Source organism: Capra hircus, chromosome 26 (assembly GCF_001704415.2).
Source record: "Capra hircus breed San Clemente chromosome 26, ASM170441v1, whole genome shotgun sequence".
Taxonomy (NCBI): Eukaryota; Metazoa; Chordata; class Mammalia; order Artiodactyla; family Bovidae; genus Capra; species Capra hircus.
Window position 1 is genome coordinate 34,267,919 of NC_030833.1, and position 27,624 is coordinate 34,295,542.

Sequence of the window (27,624 nt, forward strand, 5' to 3'; positions counted from 1 at the left end):
TTTTCAGTGGATAATGACAGCAATGCCCCATGACAGCAATAGCTGTGAAAAGATATAAAGCATTTAATTTCCTTTTGCCTTGACTTCCTCTAAGTTTTAGCTTAGCTTTTCCAGCCAAAATATCGTTTTCCTTCTTTTTCTCCTCTTTATTTCCATCTTCCATTTTATGGCTGTTCTCTTATCCTTATTTAGATGGTCCCTCGATGGACGTGGGTCTGAGTGAACTCCGGGAGTTGGTGATGGACAGGGTGGCCTGGCGTGCTGTGATTCATGGGGTCACAAAGAGTGAGCGACTGAACTGAACTGAACTGAACTGAACTTTGTGGGCATCTTACACAAGAAATTATCTTGGGCCCCTTTTTGGAAGTAGGTGTAGAACAAATAAAACATTGCTTCACTGCTCTATTTCTCTAGTCAGAAAGAAGGTAATGATCATTTTGCCTTTGTGTTTGCCACTCTTTATGTTCATTTAAAAGTTTAACCACTTATTCATTCATTTAATGAGCATGAATATTTATTGGACACCCAGTATCTTCCAACACTGCACTAAATGGTGCACATTCACAGTACTCAAAGATGAGTTGGTACCAAATGTTTCATGGGACAGAGGTTGGAAAGTAGTACCTAGTTCAGGGCTCTAAGTTGCTACATCCTCTTTAAGGGAGATGAGATCCAAAGGCTTAGAGATGGGAGAAATGGGGATCAGCATGATATCTGTTATGCATGGATTTCCTAGGAGTAGAAAGAAAACCTTAAAGGTCAAGGAAGAAGTCACAAGTGGGAAAGAAAGAAGCTTGTATTGTCCAAGTAAAAAAATTTTCCAGAGGGTCCTTTCTAATCAGAACATTTTCTATGAAAGCCAGGAGATCCTTCAACAAGCAAGGATGACCATATGATCCTACTTTTCACAGTGGCTTTATAGTCCACCTATTTACACCTGAACAAAAATTACTACCATAGCAAAACAAAAACCAATCATCACACCAAACTGGTTTATGTCCCACCTCAGTCATAAACTAGAAGCTCAATACCCATCTCTAAAATGAGGATAATATCATAGAACTATGGTAGCAATTTAAAGTGCAAATTTATTTTTTAAACTCAGCAATCAGGAAATCTAACATTATTAAAGAAACAATACAGTAACCAGATAACATATAATGAAGAAAAATAATCTGAAAATGCTTAAAATAATTTTGAAGATGCTTACAGTGAACATCTAGATAAGTTTGTTAATTCTTCTGTGAAAGAAAGTTGTGGTATCATAGTAATTGGATTTACTATTTCAATATCCGTTTCTTCAAATTCTGAAGCTAAACATGAGAAGCTCTAGAAACAGAAAAATAAATAACTTATAATGTAAGTTCACTGTTTAGGACAATTATTCTTAAAATTAAACTTTTTTATGTGTCATTTTGTTGGGTAACTATTACAAATATCAAGATTTCTATCACTATTCTATCAAACAAATATTATAACCAGTTAGGATGAGTTAAATGTTATTTTGCAGTGTAAATACCTCCTGTTTCTTCCTGTTCTTAAATGCTTTTCCTTCAGTTTTCTTCTCAGTCCCAGACATTTTTGACAATTCTTGTTTTTGCTCATCACATTTATTCATTTTTAACCTAATTAATAAAAAATAGATTTAAAGCAGAAATATGGAATTATTTGAGTTGTTAGAGATCTTGCCAATATACTACACACATACATCCCAATTTCTTACATTAAATAATTTTACATCCCAAGGAATTTCTCAGTATGATACACATACATATATATGCATATAAATATAAAATTTCGTAAGCTTGTTCTCAGTTTTCACAGATTTCTCCCTACTTATTAAATACTACCAGGGAAGCCCAGTTAATTTACTGTTAGCATTTTTACACCCTTTCTAAGGATATTAAGAAACCTCTCTGATGAGAATAGGGAACCAATGGGAATGAAAGATATAAATTTAAGGGCATAACCCATGCTTCCTCTCATTCATTTTAATTTAAATTTTTGGCCACAACAGGTAGCATGCAGGATCTTAGTTCCTCAACCAGGGATTGAACTCACACCCCTTGCATGGTTAAGCATCAAGTCTTAACCCCTGGACCACCAAGCAAGTGGCAGTTCAAGTGGACCAAGCAAGTCCCTCTCATATTTCTTAAGCTCTGAACATGAGCATGTATAAGGGCAAGACACTATAGCAACAGTAAGGGGTAAATCAGTTATACTCCTTGGGGTTTATGCATAAACAGTAAGGATTTCATGACATTACCACCAATACAGTGACTGCCGCCGCCACCACTACCACTAACGACTACTACTGTATTACTATTATTTCTACAACCATTACCACCACCATCACTAACAACTACTACAACTACTCCTATTACTACTAGCTACCTCAAACACTGTACTTATTAAGTACATGCCAGGCAATGTTCTAAGTACTGTACACATATTAACTCACTTAATTCTCACAGCAACCCTACGAAGTAGGTATTACTATTATTCCTCTTCCATTAGAAGTCCAGCAAAACCCCAGTTATCTGGAACACTTTCAGATGGTAGGCATTTACACTTTTCAGTACAAACTTTAGTCTTTAAATTTTAATCTTTAAAAAGGAGATTCTTTGATATTATATGCTCTGTTGGGAATAGAAAATGGTGCAGTTGCTCTGGAAAACAGTTGTCTTAAAGCCGTAACTACTGTTTATATATTCAAGACACAAATTCTTTGTTGACTACATCAAGCAGTTGACTGACTTCTGGATTTTTTCCCAGTTTCTGTTAATTCCCAGTGATTAGTGAGCAGCTCCTCAGGAGACCTATAAGAACAAACAGAGCAGCCACTCACCTCTGAAACTGTAACTTTACTGAAGTGCTTGTAAACCCTTGTCGTTGTCGAAGGGATTTTATCTGTTTCCAAGTCCGTAATATACTGTGTAGTAGGGAAAAGTCCTTTTCCTTTTCTAACTCATAGAGTTGTTTTGTATCACTACAACAATAATGTTAGATTAAAAATACACTAGTGAACTGGGCATATACCCAGAGAAAACTAGAATTCAAAAAGACACATGCACCCCAGTGTTCACTGCGGTACTATTTACGATAGCCAGGACATGGAAACAGCCTAAATCTATCAACAGAGGAATGGATAAAGCAGATGTGGTACACATATACAATGGAGTATTACTGTCACAAAAGGAGTGAAATTGGGTCATCTGTAGAGACATGGATGGACTGAGAGACAAAACAAGTCTCACACAGGAAGGCATATATTAACATCTGGAATTTGAAAAAAATGGTATAGGCGATCTATTTACACACCAGAAACAGAGATACAGGTGTACAGAACAAACATATGGATACCAAAGGGGAAAGGAGGGTGGGTGGGATGAATTGGGATATTGGAATTGACATACACACACTATTGATACTGTGTATAAAATAGATAACAAGAAACTACTGCATAGCACAGGAAAATCTACTCAGTGCTCTGCAGTGAAGGAAATCCAGGAGAGGGGAGATATATATATATATATATATATATATATATATATATATATATGATTCACTTTTCTGTACAGTAGAAACTAACACAACATTGTAAAGCAACCAAACTCCAATAAAAATGAAAAAAATAAAAAACACCATGTTAGTGGATTAGAGCTACAAGTCATTACAAATGGCTTCAAACAATTTATTGCACTAACTCTTCTGGGCTCCCCACCTCATTTTTTTTTTTTTTTCATTTCACTCACATCCTCATATAGAGAATGAAATTCCGTTTAGAGATTTATGCATCTTTAAGATTTTTCACTATTCAAAAGTACTCTACTAAAATGCACGTATTTCCAGGTTTTCTTGACATTCTATAGTATATTTATTATACTTTTTTCAGATTAACAATCAGAACTACTGCTTCAAATTTAGAAGTACTTTGCCTGATGGGGTAGTGAGCATACTACTTGAGTATCAAAGTAATATAACCCAGTTTTATAAAAATGGATTGGTTAACCCATTTAGATATATTTAGGTTTAACTTCACCATTTTCTTTTGTGGTTTCTCCTTGTCTCATGTTTCTCTGTTCCGTTTTCTCTCTCTTTTTTTTTTTTTGCCTTCTTTTAGATCTGTTGAGCATTTTTTATTATCTCATTTTCCTCTTGATTTGGAAACTATATCCTTTTATTCTCTTTCTTTAGAGGTTATAAGTTAAAATTTAAGTCCTTGATTTACTAAAGTCTTAATCGCCAATGCAAGTACTTTAATTACTCTTACCCTTCTCCATTCTTTACTCCATTCTAAAAATTTTATATTTTAACTGTTTTTTAATTGAAGTATAGTTGATTTATAATATTGTGCCAACCTCTGCTGTACTGCAAAGTAACTCAGTTTTACACGTATATACATTCTTTTTAAAATATTCTTTCCCAATATGGTTTATCCCAAGAAATTGTATTCAGTTCCCTGTACTATGAAGTAAGACCTTATTGTTTATCCATTCTAAATGCAATGGTTTGCATCTACCAACCCCGAATTCCCAGCCCCTTCCTCTCCTTCCCCACTTGGCAACCACAAGTCTGATCAGTACGTCTGTGAGTTTGCTTGTTTTGTGGATAGGTTCATTTTAGATTCCATATAGAAGTGATATCATATGGTATTTGTTTTTCTCTGACTTACTTCACTCAGTGTGACAATCTAGTTTCATCCATGAAACTGCAAATGACATCACTTTTAATGGCTGAGTAGTATTCCATTGTATATACGGACCACATCCTTCCTTATCCATTCATCTGTCGATGGACATTTATTATAGGTTATTTCCATGTTTTGGCTATTGTGAATAGTTCTACTATGAACATAGGGGTGCATGCATCTTTTTGAATTATAGCTTTACCCAGGTATACGCCTAGAAGTGGGATTGCTGGATCATGTGGTAATTCTATTTTTAGTTTTCTGAGGAACCTCCATCCTGTTTTCCATAGTGGATACACCAACATACATTTCCACCAACAGGGTAGGAGGATTCCCTTTTTCCACGCTCTCCCCACCGTTTGTTACTTATAGACTTTTTAATGATGGCCACTTTGACTGGTATGAGGTGGTACCTCATTGCAGTTTCAATTTTCATTTCTCTAATAATTAGTGATGTTGAGTATTTTTCATGGGCCTACAGGCCATCTATACAGTTTCTTTGGAGAAATTTCTATTTAGGTCTTCTGCCCATTTTTTGATTGGGTTGTTTGGTTTTTTGTTATTTAATTGTACAGGCTATTTATATGTTTTGGAGATTAAGCCCTTGTCAGTCACATCATTGGCAAATACTTTCTCTCATTCCATAAATTGTGTTTTGGGTTTTTTTGGTTTTGTTTTTGTCTGTTTCCTTTGCTGTACAAAGTCTGTAGTTTGATTAGGGCTTATTTGTTTACTTTTGGTTTTTTATTTCTATTTGCCTTGGGAGACAGAGCTAAGAAAACATTGGTACAATTTATGTCAGAAAATGTTTTGTCTATGCTCTCTTCTAGGAGTTTTATGGAAGTCTAAGCCATTTTGTGAACTCTCTAATTTTATACCCTTAAAACATCATTACATGACTGCTCATTAAGACTTAGCCACATATTTACCACTCTTTTTGCTCCTTAGTCTTTCCTTACTTCCTCAGCGTTCTTTATGTCAATAAGTGTTTTTGGCTTTAAGTTTTAGTTAATCTTATCAGTTCAGTTCAGTTCAGTCGCTCAGTCGTGTCTGACTCTTTGCAACCCCATGAATCGCAGCACGCCAGGCCTCCCTGTCCATCACCAACTCCCGGAGTTCACTCAGACTCACGTCCATCGAGTCGGTGATGCCATCCAGCCATCTCATCCTCTGTCATCCCCTTTTCCTCCTGCCCCTAATCCCTCCCAGCATCAGAGTCTTTTCCAATGAGTCAACTCTTCGCATGAGGTGGCCAAAGTACTGGAGTTTCAGCTTATAAACAACAGTAATTTACTGTTTTGTATATACTGATGGTTTCTATTCATTCATTCAACTACTATTTACAGAGATAGTTCACCATATGCCAGTACTTGTACAAGGCATATGTCAACTTCCTCAAGTAACAATGTTTATACTGAACAAGTAACAATGTTTATACTGAACTAGGCTATTCTTGGAGAAGGCCGTGGCACCCCACTCCAGTACTCTTGCCTGGAAAATCCCATGGACGGAGGAGCCTGGTAGGCTGCGGTCCATGGGGTCACTAAGATTTGGACACGACTGAGCGACTTCACTTTCACTTTTCACTTTCATGCATTGGAAAAGGAAATGGCAACCCGCTCCAATGTTCTTGCCTGGAGAATTCCAGGGATGGGGGAGCCTGGTGGGCTGCCGTCTATGGGGTCACACAGAGTCAGACACAACTGAAGTGACTTAGTAGCAGCAGCAGCAGGCTATTCTAGGAAACCCAATTATTTAACTTGCCTCCAGTGGTTAAGAATTTGTAGAGCCATTTTAGGTCAATGGGCAGGGAGTCAGAGAAATTCTTTAACTATCAAATCACTCAGAGTTGTCATATCTTTGTGCAAGTTTAACTTTCTACCCAATAAGTACCTCCCAGAGAGTTTTCCTGCTTTTGGAGATTCCTAGGCACATAATTATGTATTGTCTTTAAATTATTTTTCCAATTATTTTATACTTTCCTAACTAGTCTATTAGCTAATGATTCCCAAATTGTAGACCATTTTTAAAAATAAGGGTCCTTAACTCTACATACTCATTGAGTATTGCTTCTAGATTAAATTAGTAATATATCTTGTACATATGTGTATGCAGACTAGTTCTCAAACATAAAAACACTTGAGATAAACATGATTCAAGTCAATTGAAAGGTATCAGTAAGTTTGTAATAGTTTTTAATCAACATATATTTAAATAAATAGATCATATTAATAAAACCACAACTACTTTCATGTGATACTTCTATTAAATATTTTTACCCAAAAATGTTACAAAAAGTTGGAACCATTTATTTAACTGCCTAAAGACTAGGGATCTTCAGCAGTCTCACTCCTGGGTATATACCAGGAAACAGGAAATCTCTAATTGGAAAAGATATATGCACCCAATGTTCATAGCAGCAGTACCTACAACAGCCAGAAGATGGAAACAAGCCCCAAGGGTCCAACAGATGATTGGTTTAAGATGTATATATCCCCTCACACACACAAATATGCAATATTACTCAGCCATAAAAAAGAATGAAATATTATAACTTGCAACAACATATGGACCTACAGGGACTTCCCAGGTGGCGCCAGTGGTAAAGAACCTGCCTGCCAATGCAGGAGGAAATAAGAAATGCAGGTTTGATCCCTGGGTCAGGAAGATTTCCTTGAAGAAGGGCATAACAACCCACTCTAGTATTCTTGCCTAGAGAATCCCATGGACAGAGGAGCCTAGTGGCTACAGTCCACAGGGTCGCAAAAAATCAGACACGACTGAAGCGACTTAGCAAGCACACATACGTGGACCTAGAGAGTATTTTACTTAGTGAAGCAAGTCAAAAGAGTAAACAAATACTATATAACATCACATATATGTGGAATCTAAAACATAATACAAATGAATCTGTATATAGAACAGAAACAAACTCAGAGGCATAGAAAAGAAACTTAAGGTTACCAAAGGGGAAAGGAGGGAAGGAGGAACAAATTAGAAGTGTTGGATTAACCCAAACTATTACACATAAAATAGATAAGCAACAAAGACTTACTGCTTAGCACAGGGAGTTATATTTGATAAATCTTATAATGGCAAGTATTTGATAAAACTTATAATGGAATATAATCAGAAAATTACAACTGAATCACTTTGCTATATACCTGAAACTAACAAAATATTGCAAATCAGCTATATTTCAATTTTTTAAATAGTAAGGATATTGTTAGTTTCTCATTTCACATCTTCCACAGCATAGTACAATACTTTGTTTAAACAAGCTCCTTAATAAATGCTTGATGAATACAAGAATGTCCTAAAACCTACCTTATCTGCCAATAATAATCCTGCAAAGATTCTCTGGTCAGCTGGCTTATTTCCGAATTTTCATTTGCTAATCTGGTAGCATCCGTCAGTGCTTTAAGCTAAAACGAAAGAGCTTTTTTGGTACACTTCATCCACCTGTTACTATCACTCCAATTCACCTGTAGGTCTAAGTATGTGCATCAGAAACACAAGTGTATACTTTTTTTGTATTACTGTCTTGTTTTCCAAAATATATTTCATAAAAGTACCTTCAGGCAGAACTGAAAAAGAGCCTCAGTATTTGTCTAAGAAATAAACCTTATACCATGCAACTTCTAGGTAGTCATTTGATCAATTAACATAAGGAAATGTCAATCAATCAAGATAGAAGGTTGAACACAGGAATCTATTTTATCTTCTACCTAATATCCCATGGTTACAGAAAAGATATCTATCTGTCTTTATCCATATCCACTGCCATCATCACAACCATATCTATATAAGTATTTTATAATTATATCTACATCTATAAAAGAATAAATATATAGCAACATAGGAAAAAAATCAAATAAAATCAACAAAATGTACTGAAGAAACTATAAAACAAAGAGAACTATGCACAGAGAATATTGACAAAGAAATAAAACCAGGGAAACTGTTCTCTACAACAGGGATAGGCAGAAAAAGCCTATCACAGTTAGGGACAGTCTGTGGGAACTCCAAGACTGGAGTCAATGGATATAAACTTCTACTGCAAGACACAAGGGAAGACCTCAACAACTGTGAAGACATGCTGAATGCCTGGATGAGGAAACTCAATTTTTTAAAGATAAAATTTCTTTCACGATATAATAGCCAGTGGTTCAGATGGTAAAGAAGCTGCCTGCAATGCAAGAGACCCAGGTTCGGTCCCTGGGTCAGAAGATCTCCTGGAGAGGGGAATGGCTACGTACTCCACTATCCTTGCCTGGAGAGTTCTCCGGACAGAGAAGCCTGGTGGGCTACAGTCCATCAGATTGCAAAGAGTCGGATGTGACTGAGAGACTGACACTTTCATTTTCCAAGCAGCTGCAGTAAAAATGGAAGGAGAATCTTTAAAATAGAAGTTGACAAGCTAATTCTAATGCTCATATGGAAGATTAACTCTATAAGAACATACAAATTTTATTCTAGGAAAAAAACCAATGAGGAGATACTTGTCCTTAGAGAAGTCAGGGTTGTTCATATTGCTGAGCCATCAAATTAACCAACTACCGAACTGCCCTAACTTAGAACTTGTGATATATAAAGTCATACCTTTTCCCTATGGTTTAAAGCAACTGAGACAGCTCTCAGTGAATTGTAACCAAAGATATGCTAAGTAACCAAAGATATGCTAACTGATAAAAATCTAGGAAATTTAATAAATGAACAACAAAACCTAAAGTCCCCAAAGAAAAAAACTGACAGATTTGACCTCATAAAATTTTAAATATTTCCAAGAGATAGGAAAAATGAAATCAAAAGGCAAGTAACAGAATGGGAAAAAAATATTTAAAACATATTCAAAAGATATACATTTTGTACATGCAATGTGTGTGTATGTACATGTATAAATAGTTATATGTGTATACATATTTGTACATATATATATATGTGAAAACTCTTATAAAGATGAACAAAGCTATACAGAAAACTGGGCAAGTAATATCAACTACTGGTTAGGACTCTGGGAAGTAAGCTCGGTCCTGTACTATCAGTGGAAATTCAAACTGAAAAACTTTCTTGGAAAGGCAATTCATTACTCTCTGATAAAAACTTAAACTTCATGCACCCTTACTCTTGACCAAGAACTTTCACTTCTACAAATCTAGCCTACAGAAGTTTTCACACATGTGCTCAAATACACAGATACACGGATGTTCACTGCTTTATTACTTGTAATCATAAGAAGATGGAAATGACCTAAGAAGTAATTTATGAAGTCATTCATGACCATAAGAAGTGTCAAGAATGAGGAGTGATTGAACATATTAAAACACAAGTATTAAAAAAAATAAATAAATAAATAAAAATAAAAAAAATAAAACACAAGTATATTATGGGTCTATATATAGTGATATGGGACAAGCTCCAAGACTTGTAATTTTAAAGTAATTACTTTAAAGAAGAAGTAATTTTAAAAAGCCAAGTTGCCAAATAATACATACCAGAGATCCAATTTCTCTTAAAATCTATCATGGAATATGTATATCCAGAGAAACATGGAAAAGAGATCTTTAAAGCTGTAGTTTAAACCATGAGGCGAAGATTGAAGTGGGACTTTCACAGTATGAAACTTCTACACTGAATCTCTTACAGCGGGAATGAACTCCTGTGTTACTTGTGCAATTTCCCTCTTGTGTAAACTAGAGGGCACAACAACAGAACTCTGCAAAACTAAGGATCCGTTCCACTCTTTTATACTGTCTACAACACTCCTCCGTGTTCTTTAAGTGGAATTCACATTCACATAACGGGACATTTTGCAGTTTAAGAAATCCTTGGATGTCACCGAGTCTTCTACTACTTTGAACTTGGTTTGAACACACTGAGAACGAGCAGAGCCATATATTTCACACGAAGGGACTAAAAGGATGCAAAAATTATAAATCAATATTTTGGCAGAAGACCAATGGTCACACCCTGCAACTCTTGGTCTTTCTCCCTTCCTCCTACAGTTCTCTTTCATTTTAGAAGGGCATACACATGACCTATCAAATTTCTCTTTTTACAATTTACCAGGAAACTGGAGAAAATGTTTATGTGCATATTTATTTAAAATAAATAAATAAATGTGCACCTTTTTATGTGCACATTTTAAATAACTAAATGTGCACTTTTTAAGTGCACATTTAAAATAAAGCGAAGAAAAGTAAAAAACAGCTAAGAAATTACTTTTGGCTCCTAAGAATCATTAATATAATAAAAACTTTGCAAATAATGATCCCTCATTATTATTTTACACAGAAAGCCATGCTACATGAAAAACAAATGAGTTTTTATGTACAGTAACAGGTAGTATTCTAGTGAAACAAAATTGCTATTGCTAGATCAGGATTCAAAGATTACACAACAGTGCTGGAAAACTATTAAATAGACAAATCATATTTTCAATGGCCTACATCTTAGTTTCAGAGTTGGTTCTTTCATTCAAAAAAACAATGGTCATATTAAACTAAAAGTTAGAATATTCAACTTTTGTTTTAGGAAATATTCTGACCTTATTAATTCATAGGCTTCATTTAGGAAGTACTCCCACACATTTGCTACATGAAAACTCAATCAAATGGATTAAGTCCTATTGTTTCTGCACTTGTGCTTTAAAAAGCAAATATATTAAGGTATAATTCATTTCTAGCGTATTGAAATGTCTTCGTGACCCTACTAGGCTTGATTATTTAACTACATACCTCACTAAATATTTAAGCGAATTAATTAGCTGAATGAGACCTATCAGAATATCTTTTCAGAGAGAACACTAGTTAACAAAATATTCATGTATCAAAAACTCAGCATACAGTCTAAAGGAGAGGTACATATCTATAAAAGTAGTCAGTGGGTATATTTCTTTGATTTCTCCTCAGATTTTATGTACTCTTTATGATGTCTTTGGGCTTCCATAAAGAACCTGCCTGCCAAGCAGGAGACATGCAGGTTTGATCCTGGAGTCTGGAAGATCCCCTGAAGTAACCCACTCCAATAGTCTTGCCTGGAGAATCCCATGGACTGAGGAGCCTGGTGAGCCACAGTCCATAGGGCTGCAAAGAGTCGGACGCGGCTGAAGCTACTTAACATGCATGCATGCAAGAATTCCATGGACAGAGGAACCTGGCAGGCTATAGTCCACGGGGTCACAAAGAGTTGGACACGACTGAGTGCATGCGCCACACACACAAACACACACACACACACGCACGTGTGCACACGCATGCGTGTCATTAGACGATTAGTTGGCTAAATCATTCTCATACTAAACTCTGTAGAAGGTTCAGGATCATTAATATTTTTATCAAAAATACTTTCTTACAAGACTTAAAATAGTCATTTGGTTTTTTTAAATAGTAATCATTTCTTCTTGAGTCATAGGATCAAGAAATACCCATTGATTAGCAAACTATTTATAAATGCTAAACACCCTGAAGGATATGTTTGAGTCTGTCTCCCTGGTCAGTTAATTCCTACAGTTTCTTTTCAGAAAAACTGAAATCAAGCTTTCTTTTATTTGGTTAAATAGTTGAAGTGCTAAGGGAATATTCCACCATAACTTGCTCTGTACTAAGTTTTTTTTTTCTTTCAATATTAAAGATTCAGCTCTTTAAACGTAATGAAAACCATGCTTACCTTCTCATAAAGCAGCTGTGGTAAATTCTGTTGCTGCCTGTCCTGAAAACACTCATAAAGTTGGAGCAGCCTAGCACATAATACTTGTTCTTGATTGAAGAGAGGATGATGACTGAATTGCAAACCCACTATATTGAGATCTAATTGGTATATTTCCCTTTGACCTTCCATTTTGTTCCTAATGGTGCTTTCTAAATCAGATTTCACTGCCTTTTAAAGAAAAGTATTCACACAATGTTAATTCAATTCTATTTTTTAAATTACAAGTAACTCCTTATAAAAGTAACGTGCTAACTGTAAGAAAATGAAGACAAAAGCAAAAAAAACAATTGTTTGCTCCTTCTTTCTTAAAACTGATTATAGCCCTTGATTTCATATATTTATATTGGAGCATTTTAATCACCTTACTATAAATGGTCATCTACTTTACTACTATGTGCTGACAGAGGCTGAACTTTCAAGTTACAAGCCCCCAAGTAATTTCCTAAAGGATAATGATTAAAAAAAAATGGTGTTTAGAATTGGTGGGTCAATAGTTCGTTAATGTGATAATCTAATAATCATCTGGAGCTAGACTTAAACTGCAAACTGTTATCTTTGCTTCAGTGGCCCTTACAGTATTGAGACTTTTATTTCCCAGTGAGAAACCCCAAATTAACCTTGCCTCCATAGCTGGCTGTGCATAATAAAAACTGTAGAGGAGACAGAAGGGAAAGGCAGGCAAAGGTATTTGTCTGACACCAATTCCAGAATGGAGAAGGCAATGGCACCCCACTCCAGTATTCTTGCCTGGAAAATCCTATGGACAGAGGAGCCTGGTAGTCTGCAGTCCATGGGGTCGCTGAGGGTCAGACACGACTGAGCGACTTCACTTTCACTTTTCACTTTCATGCATTGGAGAAGGAAATGGCAACCCACTCCAGTGTTCTTGCCTGGAGAATCCCAGGGACAGGGGAGCCTGATGGGCGCCGTCTCTGGGGTCGCACAGAGTCGGACATGACTGAAGCGACTTAGCAGCAGCAATTCCAGAATATTACCTGCTAAGGATGGTGCTACAGAATGAATTTTAATATTCAAGTTTACATGCATGGTGAAGTGACATTTTTATATTTATTCCAACTCTAAGAGTCCATGAAACACTGAAATTAGCTTGAATGAAGTTAGGAAAGAGCAGAAAGCGCTGATGACAATTATTAATAGCATTTTTAGCAATAAAGTGTTTTTTAATTCAGATACGTACACTGGGTTTTTTAGGCATAATGCTATTGAATAGTTAATAAACTATAGATTAGTGTAGACATAACTTTTTCATGCACTTTTGACATTTTTCAAAACCAAAAAATTCATGTGACTTGCTTTACTGTGGTGGTCTAGAAGTGAACCAGCAATATCTCAGAGATATGCCTATATTCCCAAATATCTATACAAAACAAGCAGAGTAACTAGATAGCAAGACCAAAAATCCAGGGACAAGATTTTAAACAAAATTGCATCTGAAAACATCTCCACTGAATCCAACATACAAGTGGGTGGAGAAAAACCACTAACAGCAAGATCTGCATAGTATTGGTGACTGTATAAAAGTCGAAAGAAGCAATGAAACATCTGACCATCCTGTTAAGAGAACCTGAAAGAACCAACAGATACTCACCAGAAAGTAAAACAAGCCAATTTAAAAAAAGAAGGTAAAACTGTTACGGGTTTTGTCTACTCAAAGTATGGGTACAGCAAGGAATTCTGGTAAAAACATCAACACTCATTCACGATAAAAAAAATCTTGTATTTGTCTTAATTTTAAAAGTAGGACAACTAATTAAACTTTAAATGCATTTTTTATGGTAAAATGGTAAAAGATTTTCTTAGCAGCAAGAAGTTTTGGTGTATTTTTAGAAAATCCTGAAATAAATTTATAAGTGGTATAAAGATATTAAAAACATATTATGATATGAGGAATTTTAAAAAACTTTTCTAGATTCTCTGAGAAATAAACAGAGACTACGGAGAAGAAAAGAGAGCACATATTATGTAGAAAGAAGATTCTCACATGTTAAAGAAAGATAAGGAGACCTCTGAAAGTATAAATCTCTTCAGTTTAGGGAGAAACCTTATTTTCTGTGTAAGCTGAGAAGTATCAGCATTATAAGGAATGAAATGCTCTTGCTGTTAAAATGTTGCAGCTACTGGAATATGAGGGATGGGATGGGGAGCAGGGTTCAGGATGGGGAACACATGTATACCCATGGCTGATTCATGTCAATGTATGGCAAAAACCACTACAATATTGTAAAGTAATTAGCCTCCAACTAAAATAATTAATTTTTTTAAAAAAAGAAAGAGATACAGAAAGGCATCTTTTAAGAAAAAGCATTGACTACAAAAGGCATATAATTACTAGAAGAGGAAAAGTAAGATCATGGCACCTGGTCCCATCACTTCATGGGAAATAGATGGGGAAACAATGGAAACAGTGACAGTCTTTATTTCCTGAGGCTCCAAAATCATTGCAGATGGTGACTGCAGCCATGAAATTAAAAGATGCTTGCTCCTTGGAAGAAAACTATGACGAACCTAGACAGCATATTAAAAAGCAGAGACATTACTTTGCCAACAAAGGTCCGTCCAGTCAAAGCTATGGTTTTTCGTAGTCATGTATGGATGTGAGTTGGACTGTAAAGAAAGCTGAGCACTGAAGAATTGATGCTTTTGAACAAAGCTAGTGGAGGTGATGGAATTCCAGTTGAGCTATTTCAAATCCTGAAAGATGATGCTGTGAAAGTGCTGCACTCAATATGCCAGCAAATTTGGAAAACTCAGCAGTGGTCACAGGACTGGGAAAGGTCCGTTTTCATTCCAATCCCAAATAAAGGCAATCCCAAAGAAAGGCAATGCCAAAGAATGCTCAAACTACCACACACAGTTGCACTCATCTCACACGCTAGTAAAGTAATGTTCAAAATACTCCAAGCCAGGCTTCAGCAATACGTGAACCGTGAACTTCCTGATGTTCAAGCTGGTTTTAGAAAAGGCAGAGGAATCAGAGATCAATTTGCCAACATCCGTTGGATCATGGAAAGCAAGAGAGTTCCAGAAAAACATCTATTTCTGCTTTATTGACTATGCCAAAGCCTTTGACTGTGTGGATCACAATAAACTGTGGAAGATTTTGAGAGAGATGGGAATATCAGACCACCTGACCTGCCTCTTGAGAAATCTGTATGAAGGTCAGGAAGCAACAGTTAGAAGTGGACATGGAACAACAGACTGGTTCCAAATAGGAAAAGGAGTATGTCAAGGCTGTATATTGTCACCCTGCTTATTTAACTTCTATGCAGAGTACATCATGAGAAACGCTGGACTGGAAGAAGCACAAGCTGGAATCAAGATTGCTGGGAGAAATATCAATAACCTCAGATATGCAGATGACACCACCCTTATGGCAGAAAGCGAAGAGGAACTAAAAAGCCTCTTGATGAAAGTGAAAGAAGAGAGTGAAAAAGTTGGCTTAAAGCTCAACATTCAGAAAACGAAGATTATGGCATCCAGTCCCATCACTTCATGGGAAATAGATGGGAAAACAGTGGAAACAGTGTCAGACTTTATTTTTGGGGGCTCCAAAATCACTGCAGATGGTGACTGCAGCCATGAAATTAAAAGACGCTTATTCCTTGGAAGAAAAGTTATGAGCAACCTAGATAGCATATTCAAAAGCAGAGACATTACTTTGCCAGCTAAGGTCCATCTAGTCAAGGCTATGGTTTTTTCCAGTAGTCATGTATGGATGTGAGAGTTGGACTGTGAAGAAGGCTGAACGCCGAAGAATTGATACTTTTGAACTGTGGTGTTGGAGAAGACTCTTGAGAGTCCCTTGGACTGCAAGGAGATCCAACCAGTCCATTCTGAAGGAGATCAGCCCTAGGATTTCTTTGGAGGGAATGATGCTAAAGCTGAAACTCCAGTACTTTGGCCACCTCATGCGAAGAGTTGACTCATTGGAGAAGACTTTGATGCTGGGAGGGATTGGGGGCAGGAGGAGAAGGGGACGACAGAGGATGAGATGGCCGGATGGCATCACTGACTTGATGGACACGAGTCTGAGTGAACTCCGGGAGTTGGTGATAGACAGGGAGGCCTGGTGTGCTGAGACTCATGGGGTCGCAAAGAGTCGGACACAACTGAGCAACTGAACTGAACTGTGGTATTGAAGAAGACTCTTGAGAGTCCCTTGAACAGCAAAGAGATCAAACCAGTCAATCCTAAAGGAAATTAACTCTGAATATTCACTGAAGGACTGATGCTGAAGCTGAAGCTCCAACACTTTGGCCACCTGATGTGAAAAACCAACTCACTGGATAAAGTTCTGATGCTGGGAAAGATTGAAGGCCAGGAGAAGGGAGACAACAGAAGATGAGATGGTTGGATGTCATCACCGACTCAATGGACATGAGTTTTAGTGAACTCCGGGTGATAGTTAAAAGCAGGGAAGCCTGGTGTGCTGCAGTCCGTGGGGTTGCAAAGAGTCATACGATTATGTGACTGAACAACAACAAAGGCAAGTGATTGAGCAATTAAGTTTTTGTACATAATTCTTATTTAAATTTTTTATGCCAAATTTTTAATATAACTATTTCTGTCTAAATATTTCTTTTCATTAGGTTAATGAACTGCTAATTTTCATAATGTGCTCCAAAATACATATAAAATGTTTCTTTGATTATAAGTACAATATATATTCATTTCTGAAATCTAGAAGAGAGTATAAGAAAAAAATAAAAATAAGCCTATGTCCTACTATCCAGAGATAATTATTAACTCTGATATATTTCCCAGACTTTTAATCTATATACACACATATGTCTGTACTTATTCATTGATAAATTCATTCACTCATTATCTATTTTTATAAAGATAGGATCATATGAAATTTCATGTTGTGCTTTTTTTTTAAACTTCACATTCTGAGCTCTCCCCCAGATCATTAAATATTCCTTGAAAACGTAATTTTAATGGCTATTTAATACTTCATCATAGTTTTGCCTTTACTAGACTTACCAATATCCTCAAAAGGTGAATTAACAAAATAAGTATACAAGTAAATATACAAGTTATAATTTTTGTTACAAGAATTCTAAACATAATCACAAATAAACTGTTGGTTACCTTTCTATACATGGTCTTCAGTGCTGGATTTAAAGGTTCCTTGCTTATGTTTAGTCTGAAATTCCATGACCGTCTAATAGGTGAAGGTAATGACATTATTTCTCCACTTTCTTCAAACCAACACTTTCCCTATTAAAAATATTTAAGAATAGAGTAATTAAATATTACACTAAAAACAAATGTCACATACTGCCAGTGAGTGATTTAGCTTATCAGGTAGTGAACTTGCCTCTTCTAGTTTAAGCAGACGATTTTCCATTTTGTTGCAGGTCTTTTTATATATTTCTGGCTTTTTCTGAATATAGAATCCTTCTTCTTCTAAAATGCGTGGCATCATATCTTCTGGCAGTTTAAGCTGGTTGATCACTTAATAACAAAACCTAGATGTTACTTTCAAGTCCAAAACAGTAAACTGGGATTAACCACACAAGAAGCAAAAGAGGACTACCATATACTCTATCACTAAAGTCTACCATTCTATCTACTACTGCGGGCAGGAATCCCTTAGAAGAAATGGAGTAGCCATCATGGTCAACAAGAGTCCGAAATGCAGTACTTGGATGCAATCTCAAAAATGAAAACAATGATCTCTGTTCGTTTCCAAGGCAAACCATTCAATATCACAGTAATCCAAGTCTATGCCCCAACCAGTAACGCTGAAGAAGCTGAAGTTGAACAGTTCTATGAAGATCTACAAGACTTTTTAGAACTAAAACCCAAAAAAGATGTCCTTTTCATTATAGGAGACTGGAATGCAAAAGCAGGAAGTTAAGAAACACCTGGAGTAACAGGTAAATTTGGCCCTTGGAGTACAGAATGAAGCAGGGCAAAAGCTAATAGAGTTTTGCCAAGAGAACGCACTGGTCATAGGAAACACCCTCTTCCGACAACACAAGAGAAGACTCTACACATGGACATCACCAGATGGTCAACACCGAAAGCAGACTGATTATATTCTTTGCAGCCAAAGATGGAGAAGCTCTATAGAGTCAGCAAAAACAAGACAGGGAGCTGCCCATGGCTCAGATCATGAACCCCTCATTGCCAAATTCAGACTGAAATTGAAGAAAGTGAGGAAAACCACTAGACCATTAGGTATGACCTAAATCAAATCCTTTATGATTATACAGTGGAAGTGAGAAATAGATTTAAGGGACTAGATCAGATAGAGTGCCTGAAGAACTAGGGATGGGGGTTTGTGACATCGTACAGGAGACAGGGATCAAGACAATCCCCAAGAAAAAGAAATGCAAAAAAAGCAAAATGGCTGTCTAAGGAAGCCTTACAAATAGCTGTAGAAAGAAGAAAAGCAAAAAGCAAAGGAGAAAAGGAAAGATATACCCATTTGAATGCAGAGTTACAAAGAATAGCAAGGAGAGATAAGAAAGGCTTCCTCAGCAATCAATGCAAAGAAATAGAGGAAAACAACAGAATGGGAAAGACTATAGATCTCTTCAAGAAAATTAAAGATACCAAGGGAACATTTCATTCAAAGATGGGCTCAATAAAGGACAGAAATAGTATGGACCTAACAGAAGCAGAAAATATTAAGAAGAAGTGGCAAGAATACACGGAAGAACTGTACAAAACAGATCTTCACGACCCAGATAATCACGATGGTGTGATCACTAACCTAGAGCCAGACATCCTGGAATGTGAAGTCAAGTGAGCCTTAGGAAGCATCACTATGAACAAAGCTAGTGGAGGTGATGGAATTTCAGTTGAGCTGTTTCAAATCCTGGAAGATGATGCTGCACTCAATACGCCAGCAAATTTGGAAAACTCAGCAGTGGTCACAGGACTGGAAAAGGTCAGTTTTCATTCCAATCCCAAAGAAAGGCAATGCCAAAGAATGCTCAAACTACCACACAATTGCACTCATCTCACATGCTAGTAAAGTAATACTCAAAATTCTCCAAGCCAGGCTTCAGCAGTACGTGAACCGTGAACTTCCTGATGTTCAAGCTGGTTTTAGAAAAGGCAGAGGAACCAGAGATCAAATTGCCAACATCTGCTGGATCATCAAAAAAGCAAGAGAGTTCCAGAAAAACACCAATTTCTGCTTTCTTGACTATGCCAAAGCCTTTGACTGTGTGGATCACAATAAACTGTGGAAGATTTTGAGAGAGATGGGAATACCAGACCATCTGACCTGCCTCCTGAGAAACCTGTATGCAGGTCAGGAAGCAACAGTTAGAACTGGACAGAGAACAACAGACTGGTTCCAAATCGGGAAAGGAGTACATCAAGGCTGTATATTGTCACCCTGCTTATTTAACTTATATGCAGAGTACATCATGAGAAACACTGGACTGGAAGAAGCACAAGCTGGAATCAAGATTGCCAGGAGAAATATCAGTAACCTCAGATATGCAGATGACACCACCCTTATGGCAGAAAGTGAAGAACTAAAGAGCCTCTTCATGAAAGTGAAAGAGGAGAGTGAAAAAGTTGGCTTAAAGCTCAACATTCACAAAACGAAAATCATGGCATCTGGTTCCATCACTTCATGGGAGATAGATGGGAAAACAGTGGAAACAATGTCAGACTTTATTTTTGGGGGCTTCAAAATCACTGCAGATGGTGACTGCAGTCATGAAATTAAAAGACGCTTCCTCTTTTAAGGAAAGTTATGACCAACCTAGACAGCATATTAAAAAGCAGAATCATTACTTTGCCAACAAAGGTCCACGTAGTCGAGGCTATAGTTTTTCCAGTAGTCATATATGGATGTGAGAGTTGGACTGTGAAGAAATCTGAGCACCGAAGAATTGATGCTTTTGAACTGTGGTGTTGGAGAAGACTCTTGAGAGTCCCTTGGACTGCAATGAGGTCCAACCAGTCCATCCTAAAGGAGATCAGTCTGAGTGTCCATCGGAAGAACTGATGTTAAAGCTGAAACTCCAATACTTTGGCCACCTGATGCAAAGAGCTGACTCATTTGAAAAGACCCTGATGCTGGGAAAAATTGGAGGCATAGGAGAAGGGGACAACAGAGGATGAGATGGTTGGATGGCATCGTGGACTCAATGGACATGAGTTTGAGTAAACTCCAGGAGTTGGTGATGGATAGGGAGGCCTGGCCTGCTGCGGTCCATGGGGTTGCAAAGTCGGACACGACTGAGAGACTGAACTAACTGAAAGTCTACCGGAAAAGTCAAATACACAGACACAGACACAGACACACACACGACAACAAATGAGCTCTCTTAACCAATTCCCTTAACCTCAGATAATGCACAAAGAATAAATACAGATAGCTTTCTATAATTTTAGATCATTACTTTTTATCTACCCACCATACAAAGAAGCTATTATCCTACACTATCATTCATTAATGACTTGAATACTTTTATCACGAAAAAAATATCATGAAAAAAATCTCCTTTACCTGGAGAACTACTTGGAACAAAAATATTTGCCTGTTGTTTTTTTATTTGTTCTTGGTCATCTTTATAATCAGCAGCCTTTACTTCAAGTAAATCTGGGAAAATGACTTCTTCCACAAAATCTTCATCTTGGCCCTCAGCAAAGTTCTGTAAATCACCACCAAGTGAAAAATGTTTGTGGTGACTACCATTTACTGATCTCTGTTGCATCCGCAAAGAAACATAAGTATACATGGTTGTCCCCAATGATTAATGTGCAGATAAATAAAATGCACTAAAATCCTGCCATGAAGTCTTTCTGATCTATGCTGCCTAGTTCAAGTTCAAGCTGAAACCATGTTACAATGAACTTTCATTGAACACTGAAGAACTCACTTAAGGCTTAATATCATAAACTATGATTTTCCTATAGCCCTTCATTGCAATTCTCAACAAAATACTACTGAAAAAGAACTACAATTCAAGTCTCTCCTCTCCTATGGAAAAATGTTCTAAGATATTGGTCTATGATAGTCCAATTGTTGAGAATTTACAGTACACGGCAAAGTCTAGGGACATCAAGCCATGTGGTCTTCAGCCCCATTTTTTTCACCATTCAGAAAGCAGTACTACCTAAGGTAATGTGGAGCAGTCATGTTCTTTTCTGGATGTATTTAAGAAAAAAGAAAGAAAAGTAATGATACAAGTAGAAGTCTGTGACAGATGATCAATTATTTCTGAAATATGATATATAAAAGTTTCAAAATGTGAAAACGTACACTTTTATATCATATCAGAAATTTTATACGTCTCTTCACACACACACAAAAAATCACCATTTTAGATGACTATAGTTGTCTAACTTAAAATCAACATATATTGAAAGAAAGAAGGAGACAGGGTATGTGAGTCATGTAAATAAAAATCCCCTAATTTTTGAAAACATACATTTAGGGACAAATAATTAAATAAAAAGAATTAATCATAGAATTCCTTTGAATAGATAACTGTACATGGCTTTGATCAACTTGACAAAATTGAATAACATGGTTAAGCATCATCTAGGTTCATATCACGTCATCGCATCATCATACTTTCTGTATATATTTCTGTCATGAAATCAAAAAAGATTTTAAAATCAGATATTTTTGTGGCTTTTTTTTTCAAAAGTCAAACAAGATATGATACTGACACCTCAAGCAAGATTTGAGGTATCTTCACATAGGGGATCTCTTTGAAGATTTTAACCACAAGGCACAAAGAGGGGCTCTTTGTACCTTCCAGAGCTCCCATTACCAAGCTACCTTTACTGCACCCCTGGCAGGGCTTTAAACCTGGCTCCAGAGCTGAGATCTGCCCTGACAGCTGAGTTACATTAAGCTGTCATCTTAAATCCCAGCTTTTTAACCCTTCCTACTAAATCTGCCTATATTTTCAGGAGGAACAAATCCAACCTGCTCTGCAGATTGGCCTATAGCTGAGTCTTCTTCACCACTCAGAATGAAAAATGAAAGACCTTCATCCAGTGGAACTTCAGCCTGTGGGTTAAGCAACAGTTAGCCAGTATTCAGTGTTGAAACGAATATAAATAGACTCTTACTTTTCAATACCATAAAGGAATCTTTTAAATGTAAATCACCTATCACTTCTTTCTCACGTACATTTAATGAATTGTTTTTAGAGACATTTGGGAGAAGTGATCAATCAATCAATCAAATCAGTCAATCAGTCAATCAATCAAACTGCTAGTTCCTAGGAGCCAAAGAATTTTAAAATATGCAAAATATAAAAGCTTATCCTATATATTTGTATCTACAACTTAGCTGACTCATTAACTTTCAACAATACTTATATATAAATTTTCAGGATATACTTTTACTTCCCTTTGTCTCTGCTCTTTGCAAAATCATTTGCTAAAATCCTCAACTTCCTGAGCAGCTATGCCAATTTAGTAGTTTGTAATGGAAATTCTTAGAAGCCAATTTCTCTTCCTTTTCACCTCTTTTCTTGACATTCAATGAAGTGATGTTGACAAATTTCCTTTTTTTTTTAACTATTCATAGTTAAATTACATCCAATCTAGGCACACTTTTATTCATTCGTTGAATGAATAACATATATACAAACATCTTTTCCTTAGTCTATTTTTACTTTAATTAAAATAATTTGTACTAAGAATCCAAGAAGGACCCTACAAAGAGGACAAAGATGAATTTCATAAAAACCCAAGAAACGATCATTGCATTTTAAAGTTTGTAGGGTTTAATACTCTCATTGCTTATGGCAAAAATGACTAGTTGTTCATGACTGTCTTTTTTCCTATCTCTAATAACAGAATCTTTTAACTAGATAGCTAGACAACGCACCCATGTTCTTTTAGTGGAAATCCTGTGTGCAATTTGCAGGTCTTGTCCTGCAAGAGATCAATCTGCAATCCTATGGCTCTCTTCCTCCTGCCTTGCCTTTGGCCAGCAAATGAATACCCTGGAGTTTTGCCACTGGACTCAGGGATGGAAACCAAGTGTTGAAGAGGCAGAACTCTCCTAGCAGCCTGGCGTGTGTGCATACAAGTCACTTCAGTACGACTCTTTGTGACCCTAAGGACTGTAGCCTGCCAGGATCCTCTGTCCACGGGATTCTCCAGGTAAGAATACTAGAGTGGATTGCCATGCCCTTCTCCACCTAGCAGCCTGGACTACTTATCTATTATATTAAAGAGGAATATAAAGAAGACATTTTAGTTTGAATCTTTTTGTTAAAGCTGCTTTGCCTTTACTCTAAATAACACAGTTCTTTCAAAATTTGAGTTGTTTTTTCATTTCAAGTTTCAAATATACGATTACACATTGGATTTTAGAACAAAATCTGTAAGTCAGGGATCACCTAAAATATTGTATTATAATTTTTTAGGATAAAAAATAATGTCAAGTAGAAATAGAGTGACTGAAAACTAGCACAAGAGTGACCAAAATGGTCTAAAATTGGATTATAGCGTTGACTGCATAATTCTGTAAGTTTACTAAAATTCACTGAATCATACACTTAAAATGGGTGAATTTTTGCTCTGTAAAGTACATCTCAATAAAGCTGTTTAAAAAGGTTAAAAAAGAGTTATTCACCTTAGACCACTGATATATCTTATTATCAATGAGCAGTTGAGTTGACGATTTTTCACCTTGATTAATCTGAAACACAATGCAAACACAATGCAAACGAAGAGTATGGAAAACTTAATTTCTACAGATATAGATTTAATCATGTTCATAAGTCTTCAGCCCAAAATGGATAAAAACAAAGACTTCTCAATGTTTTTCTTTTTTTAAAAAGTATATACATGTTCTCTCCTGAGATGTCATATATAGTGACCACAAGCAAATCATTTAATTTTTCTTGGCTTTAGGTTTGAAGGGAAAAAAAGCAAGGAAAAGAATCTAAAGCTTTTTGGATTTCAGGAGTTATGTTAAAACTGAATTTTAGCTCTTTTCTGACAAAGAAAAGTTCACCATGATACATGCTGCATTTAAACAGTAAATTTGAAAATGAGAAAGAAAAAAAAATTAGCATTACCTTGGCATTTTTTAGCTTTTCTCTTACTTTGCCTCTCAGACTTTCTATTATGTTTCGATTTTCTTCTACATTCAAAACTGTCAAGAAGCCAACAGAATACAGAGCTCATGACACTTTCTTAAAGTATAACTAAACAGCAATAGAGTCCTTATTAAATAGCTAGCTAACATGCATTTCTTTGGATCATGACAATTATGAAGACCAAATCACTGCCCCATGATAGTTCAGAATCTAGGAAACAGAGCTTAGAACCTTCCTCCTTTTCATCTGGAATAGTCATGCATGATCAGGACTGAATTTTGCAGTCAGGCTTAAAAAAAAAATTGTTGAGAAACCTTTTTTACCTTTTAGGAAAAAGAAATCCATGAAAACAGTAATATTCTATATATAAACTGTAGACAGTCTACAAAATATATAAATATCAAAGCCATTCTATATAAGCTGCTCTATAGTCTACAAAATATATAAATATCAATACTTCAACGTGATTAAACTGAAGAGGAAGGAATCTGAAAAAAAGAAAGGTAAGTCTTCAAGCACTCATTTTTAACCACTTTTGTCAGTTTTGAAAATTCGGTGTAATACTGCTGACCCCAATTCCTGCCAGCTCCTACAAGAAATGAAGCAATCCTGTTGAGTATAAAGACTGCTCCAGCTGTTGAGTGCACTCTAAGCCACATATTATTTTTGATTCATCCATCAGATGATCTACCATATGTACTGAGGACAGGAGTCATGCAGTCCTAGGTATAGGAAATGGAGGACCTAATGGTCATTTTGCCTTGTACTTTTCTTTTTCTTTTCCCTGCCTTTGAGTACTTAATGATAAATAAAAAATGGTGGAAATAAACGGTGAGCATAAAACTAAATCAGTATAGGTCATGCGAATCTTCTTCTTTTTCTTTTAACTTTTTGGCCATAAGGCATGTGGGACCTTAGTTCCCCCACCAGGGATCAAACCCATGCACTCTGTAGTTGGAAGTGCAGTATTAACCACTGGACCACCAGGAAAGTCCCCAAACATCTTCATTCTTAACTGTAGTGTTCTGTGATATAATTTAAAAATTATTAGTTGATTTGTTTATACTCTATTCCCAGAACTTAGAATGACAGATGGCATATAGTAGGTGTTTAATAAATATGTGCTGGATGAATGAAACAGGGATAAACCATTGTTTATATATCTTTCTTCCTGAGATCTGAAGTTTACTAAAGCATGTTCTAGATCTCTGTATCTTTATGGTCAAACACAGCCTGAATCATGAGGAGATTTTCCGTGTTTGCAGAGAAAAAGAGAGGAAACAAAATTTAATTTTATTACATGCACTGACTTTACCATTATTTCCTTATGCCCACTTGTATTAAATATTATATAGGAAGTTTAGCTTCTGTTTGAACTCATCTTTTAAGGAACTGTGTTCCCAAATGAAACTGTGGGGTAGGATTAGTCATTTATATTAAAAAAAATAAAGCCCAGCAGCATCAGAGCTGTGGTATACTTATTGAGAACCTTTTGGGATACGCTTGTCTACATTTTCTTCTACTGCAACGTTATCTGCGTCTTCCGACATCTGCAAGAAAAGAGCAGTAGGGTTACCTTGCATCTTTTTGTTCCGGCATTTAATATCTTTTCATAAGTTCATCAGCCCTTCAAATGCAGAAGGAAATGGCAACCCACTCCAGTATTCTTGCCTGGAGAATCCCAGGGACAGAGGACCCTGGTGGGCTGCTGTCTACGGGGTCGCACAGAGTCGGATACGACTGAAGTGACTTAGCAGCAGCAGTCCTTTGAAAGTTACCTCCTTTAAAATGACAATTCATATCTTTTGCCCATTTTCTTAAATTTCACTCGTTTATCAGTTGGTATGATCTCTTTATGGCTTCCCAAGTGGCGCTAATGATAAAGATTCCATCTGCCAATGCAGAAGGAACAGATACAGGTTCAGTCCCTGAGTTGGGAAGGTCCTCTGGAGAAGGGCACGGCAACCCACTCCAGTATTCTTGCCTGGAGAATTCGATGGAGAGAGAAACCTGGTGGGTTATGGTCCACAGGGTCGCAAATAGCTGGACACGACTGAAGTGACTTAGCATTCAGGCATGAGCTCTTTACACATAGGAGATTTTTAAATAAGAAATTGCTCTCGGTAATATTTAAAAGGACATTTTAATGATAAAATCCAGTAGTTAGTTCTTAGTGTTCATATATTGCCTACTTTATGTATCTTTTAGGAAGATCAAGTAAGATCAAACAAATAAAAATACTTTGAAACTCAACACCATATCAATGTTAGCGATTACTTGAGTACTCTGTAGCATGTGATAACTTTCTAAAAGCTTTCCAGATCCTTGTCCTCTATCATTTACCTCTCTGGTCACTAACTCCTTGTATCCTTCATTGGTCACACTTCTCTTAATAGTTTAAATGTAGGGTACATTCAAAGGCTTTGCAGAATGTATATATTCCCATGACTTCCTAAATGTGTCTCTAACCTTGATTGCTCTCCTGAATACCATATTTCTAGTTGCCTAGTGGTATTTCTAATTGAATATCCTACCATCATCAAAACTCAACATGTTAAAATCAGCATTTATTTCCTTCACCACTTTTTAAACTTTAATATTCCAAAATGAAACCATCCTAGCAATGTTAAACTCTTTTTCAGCACAATAAGGATAAGTTTGGTTTTCATTTTAAGTTAAAAAAATAGAATAGCAAAAGACTCTTTAAACAACAACTGTACATGCTAATCAAACTAGTGGGCAGCTGGAGTGGGAGGAGCAAGCAGACACACATTAGATTTATAATCACAGTAAAAACATGGATTCGGGTCAAAAGCCAAAGCAGGGTATTGACATGACCATAGTTACAAGCTTAGTCTATACATTTTCTGAAAGAACTCCAAAATCCACCAGTGGTTTCTGTACCACAGTTAAGAATGGCTAAATAAGGTCAATATGAATTAAGGTGTTCTGTTCTTATTAAACCTTTAGCATTTTCCTCAACAAAATTAAAAATACTTAAATTCCTGACCAAGGGGACAGCAAACCTTGCAGGTGTGATGGAACATCAATGCCACCAAGTGAGTGATAGAGGTCTCCTTTAATTCCTAATAATATCACCCAACATGCTGGATATACTTTGCATAACTGCCCATCCCCATTTAGAAGACAGGA

At 36.4% G+C, this 27,624-nt stretch overlaps 1 protein-coding gene across 1 annotated transcript; it reads right to left on the reverse strand.

Moving 5' to 3' along the window:
* C26H10orf131 (chromosome 26 C10orf131 homolog) lies at positions 2,741-26,054 on the reverse strand. Its single transcript, XM_018041123.1, has 8 exons — positions 25,961-26,054; positions 24,451-24,527; positions 24,004-24,068; positions 22,338-22,434; positions 20,907-21,105; positions 17,745-17,881; positions 8,018-8,115; positions 2,741-2,819 (listed from the first exon to the last, which is right to left on the reverse strand). The coding sequence occupies exons 1-8, from the start codon at positions 26,052-26,054 to the stop codon at positions 2,741-2,743; spliced, it is 846 nt and encodes a 281-aa protein (XP_017896612.1).

What these genes read in the sequence shown, in the direction of transcription:
- C26H10orf131 (XM_018041123.1), bottom strand. Translation starts at nt 26,054, where the DNA reads ATGCAAGGTAACCCTACTGCTCTTTTCTTGCAGATGTCGGAAGACGCA. An exon ending in TAGGCCAATCTGCAGAGCAG is followed by an intron (nt 21,106 to 22,337) that starts GTTGGATTTGTT and finishes CGGATGCAACAG; the next exon opens with AGATCAGTAAATGGTAGTCA. An exon ending in GATTATTATTGGCAGATAAG is followed by an intron (nt 2,820 to 8,017) that starts GTAGGTTTTAGG and finishes TTGTTCTTATAG; the next exon opens with GTCTCCTGAGGAGCTGCTCA.